Source organism: Eumetopias jubatus, unplaced genomic scaffold, assembly GCF_037043125.1.
Source record: "Eumetopias jubatus isolate StellerSeaLion01/CBP00866 unplaced genomic scaffold, mEumJub1_p1.0 scaffold_6, whole genome shotgun sequence".
NCBI lineage: Eukaryota > Metazoa > Chordata > Mammalia > Carnivora > Otariidae > Eumetopias > Eumetopias jubatus.
The window spans coordinates 17,703,950-17,716,545 of NW_028274812.1; the positions used below are offsets into that span (position 1 = coordinate 17,703,950).

The 12,596-nt window shown below is 41.9% G+C and overlaps 1 protein-coding gene across 1 annotated transcript in view; it reads right to left on the reverse strand.

The window, feature by feature from the left end:
* The window catches only part of UST (uronyl 2-sulfotransferase), a 300,379-nt gene that overhangs the window by 177,210 nt on the left and 110,573 nt on the right, over positions 1-12,596 (reverse strand). The window contains exon 2 of the mRNA XM_088024234.1: positions 6,726-6,769. Coding sequence (XP_087880360.1) covers positions 6,726-6,769 — 44 coding nt within the window. The remainder of the gene's footprint in view (positions 1-6,725; positions 6,770-12,596) is intronic.

Below are 12,596 nucleotides of genomic sequence, written 5' to 3' on the forward strand. Positions count from 1 at the left end.
GGACATTAGAGGAAGGAAGGGGAAAATGAAGGGGGGAAAATCAGAGGGAGAGATGAACCATGACAGACTATGGACTCTTAGAAACAAACTGAGAGTTTTAGAGGGGAGGGTGGTGGGGGGATGGGTTAGCCCGGTGATGGGTATTAAGGAGGGCATGTACTGCATGGCGCACTGGGTGTTATACGAAAACAATGAATCATGGATCACTACATCAAAAACTAATGATGTATTGTATGGTGACTAACATAACATTATAAAATAAAAAATAAAGTAAAATAAAATAAAATAAAAATTAAAAAAATACAACCTTCCAAGACCGAATCAGAAAGAAATTGAAAATCTGAACAGACTAGTTACTAATAATGGAACTGAGTCAGAAATTGAAAAACTCTCATGAAACAAAAGTCCAAGACCAGATGCTTCACAAGTAAATTCTATCAAACATTTAAGGAGGGGTTAATACCTATCCTTCTCAAACTTTTCCAAAAAAACTGAAGAGGAAGGAATGCTTCCAAATTTATTCTATAGGACAGCATTACCCCGACACCAAAACCAGACAAAGACACTACAAGAAAAAATTACAAACGAATATCTCTGATGAACATAGATGCAAAATTCCTCAACAAAATATCAGCAAACCAAATTCAGCAATAATTAAAAGGATCAGGTGATCACCATGATCACATGGGATTTATTTCAAGGATGCAAGGATGGTTCAATATCTGCAACTCAATCCATGTGATACACTACATTAACAAAATGAAGGATAAAAATCTTACGATCATCACAATAGATGCAGAAAAAGCATTTGACAAAATCCAACATCTGTTCATGATAAAAACTCTCAACAAAGTGGGTATAGAGGGAACACACCACAACATAAAAAATGCTTATATGACAAATCCACAACTAATATCATATTCAACAATGAAAAGCTACAAGCTTTTCCTCTAAGATCAGGAACAAGACAAAGATGCCTGCTATATCCAATGTTATTCAACACAGTATTGGAAGTCCTAGCCACAGCAATCAGACAAGGGAAAGAAATAAAAGGCATCCAAATTGGTAAGGAGAAAGTCTCACTAATAGTTTCACTATTTTCAGATGACAAGATAATATATATAGAAAGCTCTGAAACCCCATCAAAACACTACCAGAACGAATAAACAAATTCAGTAAAGTTACAGGATACAAATTACTATACGGAATGCTGTTATGTTTCTATATACTAAGAATAAACTAACAGAAAGAGAAATTAAGAAAACAATCCCATTTACAATTACATCAAAAGAGAAAATACAAAGGAATAAAGTTAACCAAGAACGTGAAAGACTTGCACTCTGAAAGTTATAAGACATTGATGATTGAAATTGGAGATGAGGTAATTGAAGGGAAAATATACCATGCTCATGGATTAGAAGAATTAATATTGTTAAAATGTCCACACTACCCAAAGCAATCTCTATCAAAATACCAATAGCATTTTTCACAGAACTAGAACAAATAATCCTAAAATTTATACAGAACCACAAAAGACCTTGCATAGCTAAAGCAATCTTGAGAAAGAAGAACAAAGGGAAGGCATCACTCTCCTGGATCTCAAAGTATCCTATAAAACTACAGTAATCAAAACAGTATGGTACTGGCATAAAAACAGACACACAGATCAATGACACAGAGTAAAGAGCCCAGAAATGAACCCACCATTATATGGTCCATTAATCTACAACGCAGGAGACAAGAATACACGTTGGAGAAAAGACATCTCTTCAATACATGATGCTGGGAAAACTGGACAATTACATGCAAAAGAATGAAAGTAGACCACTTTCTGACACCATACACAAAAACAAACTCAAATTGGGTTAAAGACCTAAGGGTAAGACCTGAAACCATAAGACTCCTAAAAGAAGACATAGGCAGTAGATTCTTGGGTGTCAGCATTAGCAATATTTTTTTTGGATCTGTCTTTTCAGGTAAGGGCAGCAAAAGCAAAAATTGATTGGCACTACAACAAACTAAAAACCTTTTGCACAGCAAAACAAAAACAAAAACAAAAACAAAAACCCAACAAAATAAAAAGACAACTTAGTGAATGAGAGAAGATATTATTCACAAATGATATATCTAATAAGGGGTAAATATCCAAAGCATATAAAGAATGCATACAACTCAACACCAAAAAATAAAGAATCCAATTTAAAAATAGACAGAGGGCTTGAATAGACATTTTTCCAAAGGAAACATACAGATGGCCAACAGACACATGAAAAAATGCTCAACACCACTAATCATCAGGGAAATACAAATCAAAACCACAATAAGATAACACTCACACCTGTCAGAATGACTAGTACCAAAAAGACAAGAAATAACAAGTGTTGGTGAGGATGTGGAGATAAGGAAACCCTTGTGCATTGTTGGTGGGAATGTAAATTGGTGCAGCCACTATAGAAAACAGTATGTAGGGTCCTCAAAAAATTAAAAATAGAAATATCATATGATCCAGCAATTCCAGTTCTGGATATTTACTTAAAGAAAACAAAAACACTAATTTGAAAAGGTACATGCACCCCTATGTTCACTGCAGCATTATTTACAATAGCCAAGATATGGAAGCAACCTGTGTCCATATATAGATATATAGGTAAAGAAAATGTGATCTATATGTGTACACACACACACACGTATATTCACACACGGGAATATTACTCAGCCATAAAAAAAGAATGAAATCTTGCCATGTGTGACAACATGGATGGACGTAGAGGGTATTATGCTAAGTGAAAGTGAAATAAGTCAGACAAAGACAGATACTATATAATTTCACTTATATGTAGAACCTAAATTCCAAATAATTAAACAAACAAAACAAAAACAGACTAAATACAGAGAATAAACTAGTGGTTGCCAGAGGGAGAGGGTGGAGAAAGGGGTGAAATCAGTGAAGGGGATTAAGAGGTATAAACTTCCAACTATAAAATAAATAAGTCACGGGTATGTAAAGTTCAGCATAGAGAATATAAGTCAAAATACTGGCATAACTTTGCACGGTGATAGAAGGTAACTACACTTACTATGGTGAGCATTGCATAATGTATACAAATTTCAATCACTAGGTTGTACACCTGAAACTGATATCATATTGTATGTCAACTATACTTCAATTTTAAAAAATGACTCCCTCTTCCACAGGGCTTTACTGAGACTAAACTCGCACGCAAAGTGCTTAGCAGAGTGCTTGCCCCAACGGAAAGGATAGACATCAGCTACGGGTAGTGGTTTTATTTTCCTTGAATTGCTTAGACCAGCTCTCCTTATTTATCAGATTTGGGAACCCAACATATGCGAAACAGTTACTACATCATATTTGCTACCACCTGAATTTATCATTGTCGTCTCCAGCTGCTTGCATGGGGACCCACAGTCCAAGTGAAGTGAAGCAGCGTGGGGATCCACGGTCCAAGTGAAGTGAAGCAGTGCCAGGCTGGGGGTTCAACCTTCAGAGATCAGGCTGCTCTTGGGTGTCATGAAGCTGCAGATGCTACTGCAGAGGCCCGACCACCACGGGCTTTCCAGCCCAACCCTAATCTTCTCTTGCATAAGGACATCCCCCCTCCATCCCTCCCACCCTGATCTTTAGGTTGAGCGGGCATTACTTTAATGAACTCAAAAAATACACACACACACACACACACACACAAAAAGTATAAAGAAATGAGTAAAAATCTCTTGAATCTCATCATCCAGAGAAAACACTATTATCCTTCCAGGCTTTTCTCTGTACACACATATCCTATACACACAACTTTATAAGAAGTGTGATCGCACGATCCTGGATGCTGCACGCCTGTTTTTGTTCTCAAAAATATCTTTCTAATTCATTCAATAGAGATCTACGTGTTCATTCTTAGCAGGGCTCTAACCTTAAGCCATGCGTTCTGCATGCACACAAAGTGGTAGTAAAAAGTGGTTCACAAAAGAAAATATTAACATCTGCCTTTAAAAAAATGACTTAGATTAAAAATGAAGGTGAGCTGTGAGGTTCAAGTGGATTTTAAAAACAAGTAAAAAATTAGAGGCATGTTGGTTCTTTTTTATGAAAATATTGGCAAGAAGGAAGCCCTGGGCTCTATGTGCTGTGTGGCACACACCCCATTCCCTAAATGGCTATTACTTGTGGAATGTAAAACTCATGGAATGAACTTTTAATAAAATGAGAACTCGCCTGTAAACCTTAGTACATTTTCAGGGTTTAAAAACCTCATTTTATCTAGATCACAGCTCTTTGAATCTTGGCATCAGAAAGTTATTTCTGAATGCTAAACAAATACGAAAACGGTGGGTCTGCCCTTAGTCTTGCTTTCCCGTGCCAGGCTGGGGGTTCATTCTAGAGGCCACACAGGTGTGAGTCCATCTTCTCTGGATGCCACCATGTCCCTGGAGACCCCAGGGGTCTATACACCGAACTAACCAAGACCCCACTTCAGGGGACATTCAAGGGATCTTTATCTGAAAGTCTGACTTTATCACTTCTGGGATTCATTTCCACCCTGGCAGAAGTAATAAGCATGGATGAAAAGATGTTAACATACCAACATTATTTTTACTCATTTTTGTATTCTTATTTTGGCTACTGCTTAGAAAGTCAAAAGAGTGTTTTTGCTACCCCACTCCTAGATAATGAAAATACAGTTATACTAAAAGAATCTGTCTCATTCTGCTGGTTGACAGTTTTGAACTTGGAATAGAAGTGATAAAAATGCATTCAGTCTGAAAGTGATCTAAAATGATCTGATATGACCTGATTGTTTCTGGGTGTCACAGGGAGCTTTGGCTGGGGGTAGGGGAAGATGGAGGGGTGAAGACCAGATCACAGGGGCAGAGGGAGGCAGAACCAGGGCAATCTCCACAGGGGGAAGGGGAGAAAGTTCAGCAAACACAGAATCCAGGCACCATGGATACCAATAAAGAGGCAGGCAGGATGGCCAACTCAGCAAGAGCAAGGACCCTAGGCAGATTAAGGACGTGGTCCCAAGCCAGTCACCAAGGATTGAGTTCAAGAAGGCAAATTTATATAAGTGGGCCTGGGTCTCCTCACTAGGTAAAACCCCATTTATCAAGCCCGAAACACCAAATAATATCCCAACATGCCATTGAGAGACATAGCTGATGGGTCCCACAGAGCCAACCTCACCCTTTTCCTGCAGAGCAGAGAGGGTAGGGAGGGTTCACTTGGCCCCACTTGGGAGAGAAGTACAGTTAGTGGTACAGGAACCTAGCAGGTCATCCACACCATTCTTCTCCCTCACCCCCACTCATCTTCCCTTCCAGGCAGGTTACTGACCAAAGAAAATTTGTTTTCACTGTTAGAACAGTTACAATAGTGAGTCACCATTACATTAATAAATAGCCTTTATATAATAAGCCATATCACTCCCTCTAGGCTATCAGCAGCAAAAACAACACAGAAAATGTCCAGGGACATTGTTTTCTTTAGATTCATGGCCTTTAAAGCAATGGTTCGCAAACATGGTCCCGAGAACAGCACCATCAGCATCACTTGGGAGCTTGTTAAAAACTCAAGTTCTCAGGTTCTACCCCAGACCTACAGAATCAGACACTCAGGGGTCTGGGCCCAGCCATCCGTGTTTTAATAAGTCTCCGGGAAACCCTGATGCAAGCTCAAGTTTGAGAACACTGGCCGAGTGGAAGGAACCTGGGCCGGGAGCCAGGAGACCTAATTCAGATTCCAGCTCTGGATTCCATGGTCCAATTCAGTGAAATTTAATGAATAGTCACGATGTGCTCCTGCAAGGATGTGAGGATGCCAAGTGGAGCTAGACATGGTTCTTATCCGTGGATGGTATCAAACTTCCATATTCTTTTGTTCCTCCAGGATAGGGGCTATTTTGTTCTGTTGCTCTTGTTTTGTTTCCTATTTGTATGCCCAGTGCCCATGGCATCAAAAGCACCCAATATATATGCAGTGGGCCAAGTGGTAGTGAAACAACTGTGATAAATACTACTGGACCATTCATCAATAATTTAAATGTCCCTCCAGTCTAGTTAACATGAGCCACTATTTATTTAATGCTTATTGCATGCCAGGTGCTGAATGTCATATATCAGTGCATTTGATCCTTTTAGATGTCCTGTGGGTCGTACTGCTAATCCCACTTTGCACATCAAAAAACTGAGGCTCGTAGTATTAAGTAATTTGTCCAACATCATACATTGAAAGTGGCAGAACCAGTGATGTACCCAGAAATAACTTTATTCCAAAGCTCATAGTCTTACAAATAGTAGAGTACTTCTTCAAATCTCACAAGCTCAAAAGCCGACTTTGGGGTAAATTTCCAGCATCTAAGGTTAGTGGGTGCTTAAAACTCTACTTTGCAGGTCATCATCTTAAGTGGTCCAAGACTGTCTTTATTTTTCTCGTTTTGTGGTATATTGACATTTGGTGTTCATTGAGCATAAGAGAGTAAATAGTGGTGGAGAACTACACTAGTATGTCACTGGAATACTCTGACCCTTAAAAATCAGGCCAAAACTGTTTATAGGTTTTTCTCCTCACTCTAAGTCAAAGATGAACTTGACATCTGTCATCTACTATTTTCCTCTCAACAATTCAGGGCCAGGAGGGCTCTGGTTGGGGTTGTTGGAGGCTGTAGGGACTGAGAAAAGAAAAGGGGGATTTATGCCACAGGCAAAGACCTTACCTTACTAGGAGGTGGTCCATGATCATCCAAGTAAGTGGAATTTCCTAGGGAAAAAAAAGAAGAAAGTTGATGAATCAATACTTTTAAAACCAAAGTGATTTTAGTGCAAAGTCATTGAAAACAAGCATCCTAGGTATATCTCTATTTAGACAACTGTACCAAAGAAAAATGGGTAATTAATTGCCAGTTTGCTGGGATTTTGTTGATATCACCATACTCGATTATAGTTTCAGCAGTTACAAACACTACATATGTTGGTGTGTGTGCACACACATACACACGCTGAAATACGCACCACTATCCCCCACCCGGTATCTGTTGAGCTTACTTTAGACCAGTGGTTCTCAAACCTCAGTGTGCATCAGAATTACCTGTAGAGCCTGTGGAAACATAGACTGCCTGGGTCCACAGTGTCTCTGAGAATTTGCATCTCACAAGCTCCCAAGTGATGCTGATGCTGCAGGTCCTGGAACCATACTTTGAGAACCACTGCACTATTCTTACTTTGTCTTGACTGTTGATTTCCCTTGGTCTTTTCAGTCTTGCTTGTGTTGGAAGCTTGATCTGTCTTTATGAATAGCCACTTACTGGCTTGCGTATTTTCAGAGTGCATGATTATTGTTGCCTGATGAAATAAAGACTCAGAGGGGTCAGGATGGAAACTAAAGGTCACTGAGTTCCTTTTATGTAGCAGGTACTCTGCTCAGCACTTTCCAGGTTTTCACTTAACTCAAATATCTGAGGTGGGTTATAATTATCCTCACTTACAGAGAAGGGAACAGAAGCCTAGAGAAATCCAGTAATTTGCTCAGGGTCACACCCTGTTAAACTGCAGAAAAGACAGAAGACTGTTTTTTCCAGAGTGTGCTTGGGCATCTGCTGCTCATCTGAAAAGCTACCTACCAACTTTTGCAGAGCCCGATTACCGAGCCCAGGCACCGACCTGGCAACACATGTGAGCACAGGGAGGAGTCAGTGATGTGCTCAGTATATTCAGAGGCTCCCCTCCAGGTAGATAATACTTGTCAGTCAGGGGAAATCATCTTCACAAAAACTGAAGACAATTAGCCTTTCTAACACAACAAAATAAGGACAATATTGGAAACACAAGGATACCTAGAGAGAACAGTAGCTTAAGGAACAAGGTAAATGTCCCAGTTGAAGTAGATGAAATGTGCTTTTTTAGGAGGATGCAAAAGTGACTTAGGAAATTGAAATAAAAAGAAGTAGGGGGCACCTGGCTGGCTCAGTCAGAAGAGCATGTGACTCTTGATCTCAGGGTCATGAGTTCGAGCCCCACATTGGGTGCAGAGATTAAATATATAAATAAACTTTTTTTCAAAAGGGAGAAGTAGAACTTAAGACAGAGACAGTTCAAATGGGGAAACTTATCCAAAACATAACAAGTAAGTGGGTTTGGGTTTATAGGGTTTTTTTCCTTCTTCCATACTGGGGCATCAGCCATCCTTTCTTCTTTGTAGTCTTCTGATCTATCACCCACTTGATGTCCACAATGATTGTACCCTAATGGGCTAGTTGTATATAGTTAAGGGACAACAGGGCCCAATTTTTGCATATAAGACACACAAACACAAACACCCGGCATGTGCATGATTGGGTTATTTTCAGGAAACTTCGAAATGTGAATATGCATAACGATTAGTTTGACCTTGAGTATTGTGCTACACTCCACTGAGAACACACAGAAACAGGAAGTGAGATCTTTATCTGACTTAATAAAGAGGATGTGTATGAAAGAATCCAGAAAAATGACTGCCTTGGTCTAGCGAAATATTCAGAGCTACCTCTACATGGTATAGTCAGTAGAGCTGCAGGAGGTTCTCATCATCTCATCCTGTGAATGTGTCCTCCCGGGAGGGATGGGAGAAACCCCAGCAAACGGCAGCAAACTGCATGTTCTCCAGGTATCAGTCTCAGGCATCAAAGACAGCTCAAACAACTAAGAGTTTCTAAAATACTAGAAGTTTCCATAAGAAACAAACTTCCTAAAAATGAATGACTTGAATGTCTGACTGCTCCCTCACACTCCAGACTCGGCTACCCATTGACTCCTTAGCACGTTGGCCTGGATGTCTACAGGCATCTCACACTTTGCCAGTCCAAACACAATTCTTTATTTGCTGCAATTCCCCACCTCCCCCCTCCACCACAAACTGGCACCTCCCTATCCACCTTATCTGGTCACACAACACATCCCTTCCCCTGTGGGCTCCAAAGCCCAAGAGTCATTCTTGATCCATCTCTTTCCCTTACCCAGTCTGTACCAACCGTAGTCACAAGTCCCATTGGCTCAGCCTTCAAAACATTACTCAAATCTGATCACTTCCCACCAGCCCTTCTGGGCTATCTGGGAGAACCCTTGAGTCTTTTCACTGATTACAAATTTTCTCCTCTACCCATACAGCAACCAGAAGGATCTTTTAATCTTACCCATCAGGCCATGTCAGCCCTCTGCTTAAAACCTATTTCTCTGATAACAAAATAGTCAACTCTTTCCATGGTCTGTACCCCCACATGACCCAGGGCCTGCCCTCCAGCCACACCCACCACCAGCCACAACAGCTTTCTCTCAGGTCCCCAACACACCGACCTGTTGTTAGCTAGGGACCCTCTCAATTAGTTCTTTCCTCTGCCAGAAAAAGCTCTTCCCCACCAGCATCATGGAGGCTTAGCTCAAATATCCTTCCTTTCTTCCTTCTCTCATCCTTCCCTTCTTCCTTCTCTCCTCCCTCCCCCCTCCCTTATAGAAGACCTCACTTCTTTCCTTTGGCACACAGAAAGGAAGCGGGCTGACCCCCGTTGGTCCGTGTGCCATGAACCCTGTTGTTTTCTCCACCAGCAGATCCCGAGTGCCATTCCACAGGTAGGTTTATCAGGACACAGAGGCTGTAAATGGTTGTGCTTTTAACAGAGGTACAGAAAGGGAAAAGAAAAGCTACACACATTTCTTTAGTTGGAGACAGCAGGTTTTTATTCTCCTCGGATCTAACTCTATTATTCTCTGGTATATAGATAGAGCTTTTCATCCTAGGATCTTATGCTTTCATACTGCAAAGTAAACAAAACCATCAGAATCTTCAGACCTGAAGCTGGTAACTTGTTGTCTGTGGAGATCACAGGAGAAGCCCTGTTATCCAAGCACGCCTCTCTGAACTGGCTGCCAGGCACCAGAGAGATTCTTGCTGCTTGCCTCGTGGGGGACTCAATGGAGGGTGTCCAGGTGGGGAAGGAAGTCAAACGAAAGCCCTCCAGGCCTTTGGGCTTGGAGTTCAAGATGTAAATTCAGGAAGAAAAGGTAGAGGAGGGCTGCTGAAGGTTTTAGAGCCAGCACAGAGGACAAGCACTTACCTGCCACCCAACTCTGCTTGCCCTGGAAACCCCAGTTTCTGATCCCAGGGGGCAGGACCCTGTGAGGCAGTACCTTTTCTTTTTGGGAGGCTAACAGGGGCATATCATTTCATTTCTTTCCACAAAGTAACCCACATCTTCAGAGCTCTGACTCCAGCCTCTTTTTCATGTCTTAAGTCTTTTCTTTGAGGATCAAGGGTTAACGGTATCTAGTCAAACTAGGACAAAAGGAAAGGCACACCCCACATGTAGAAAGATCTATCTCCAAACTGCCAAGAAATCGCTAGCTCAGGGTGGCATTGAGCTAAGCGTCTTGCAGAAAGTCAAGCTTGTCCAGGCTGCTGAGGTAGGGGGAGGACTCGGGAGGGACTATTTGAGGCCACACTCTGGGCCTTTGAACTCCATGTTCAAAGGCTGGTCTACATCCTGTTGGTGGTCATGGTTACATGGCTCTGTGTGTGGGTTACAATTTATAGAACTATACACCAAAACCAACACCAACAAAATCCTCACGGTTTAATGGTTTCTTTAATGTCCTGACTAGAAAGCAGGTGATCTGAGACTTTGCAACCGGCTAAATTACAACACGTTCTAAATCTCACCCTATGCATCTAGCCCTTCATGATGGAGACCTCCCTGGGAGGTGGTAAATATAACATGGGAGATTGTGCGCAAATGTGCAAAGGTATTAAATCTAAGTACATGGGAGTTACAATTTGCACACTTACTAAAGAATATATGTATGGCCAGAGTCTTTGCAGGGCTGTATGCCATCAACGTCTACCTACTTCTGCCATCATATAAACTATTTGCAGCAAAGAAGCATTTTAGAAAACTCATGTGAAATCTAATCCTAAAAATTAGGAGGCCAGCGGTTGTGATCAGGAATCTGAAGATGCCTGACTGGTTATAATCTTATAGCTGGATTTCAGTGGGCAGAGCCAAGGCACGTTGACCATACAGGAGCAATCCAAGTCTTCCATGATTAGACAAATGATACGAACAGCCACATACAATGTATACCTACAGAAACGGGCTTCATCTCACTTTATAATAGAGACTATCCCCAACAAGCTTTGTTCAACTCTGAATAAATTGCTTTGTCTCCTCAAAGCTGTCCATGTGCACATCTATTAAAATGAAAGAAGCTTCTGAGTTATTACGAGGAGTGGGCAAGGATGAGTTCATTCTATGAAAAATGCTTAGAGCACTACCTGCACAGAGGAAGCAGCTAGTCCGTTTGCTAGCGGCTCTAGTTATACTACTAAATGACCAGCAGGACTAGTAGCAGGTGCAAAACCCACCTTCACGGTCTCTCCAGCTGCCCGCTCACTTGTTTCCAACCCCCACTGCCCATTCCACTTGCCTGCAATGATTTTGAAGAATGTGGATGCCAGGCTCCAACCTGAGCTAGTCTGATTTTAACTTGAAACAAGTCATTTAGCATTTAGTATTTCCTAAAGTTCTGCAGGTCTTGCAGAGTTCTAATGTCTTGCCAGAGTTGAGACCACCGCGCTACAAAACACAAATTAGTGTACTTCATAATTCAGGCTGCGCCTCGTTTTCCAGAAATAAAACATAACAGACGGACTTCAGGCTGCTGTTAATCAGGGGTCGCCCCCACCATTTCTAGTGAGAGATCGCACAACACGAGCGCCATGTCAAAGGGGAGTGTTGGCGGTGAGCTGATGGTCACAGAAGGACTTCCAGCCTTAAGAAGGCCACCAGGCAGTTCCCCGCGAGCACCTGCTCGGGGTCCATAACAAAGCTGAAGTGGGCCACAGCCAGCTCACGGGCTGCCCCCTAAGCCACAAGGGTTGCCCAACTTTTGTGGGTCTTCACAAGTCTTTTCCAAAAAATAATTTTTAGAGCCTATAGTTTCAGGACATATTGTTCCTGTAAACAATGCTTAGTACATGTTGTCCTGTTGAACCTCTTGTTTCAAGGTAAAAAGGGAAAGTAAAAGCATAATCCTCCAACCCCAGAGTTTCCCCAGACCCCACTTCACTTAAACAACCAGAGGGTATTCTGTCAGTCCTGGAGACACTCAGATTCGACCCCTACATACACTTTAAGGGGCCACAGGGATCTGAGAGGAGGAAGCCCTCCAGAGAATCCAAGGCAGAGACACAGCCTGGTCCCTGCCCAGTGAGGTGCCTGTCTTGGCAGGCTGTGGGACTGGAGTGGAGAGGAGGTGGGGAACCTGGCCAACACAGAGGAGCTAGATGCCATGCCCACGTGAATTCAACAGAGACCAACACAGCTGATAGAGGAGAAACTGCTAGAAGCACTGATGTGAAGGACTATTGAACAGAATTCACCATGTGTTATAAATAGCAACAGTCATGCTTCTGTGAGAGAGAGAGAGGAAAGGAGCCCCAGGGTAATCATTTAATGGATTCGGGAAGATATCGCTAATAGCACTGAATGTCACCGGTGACAGAGGATTGCCCAGGGGTGACAGAGGGAATACTGCTGGCTGCAGAACCAAAGACCTGGGTT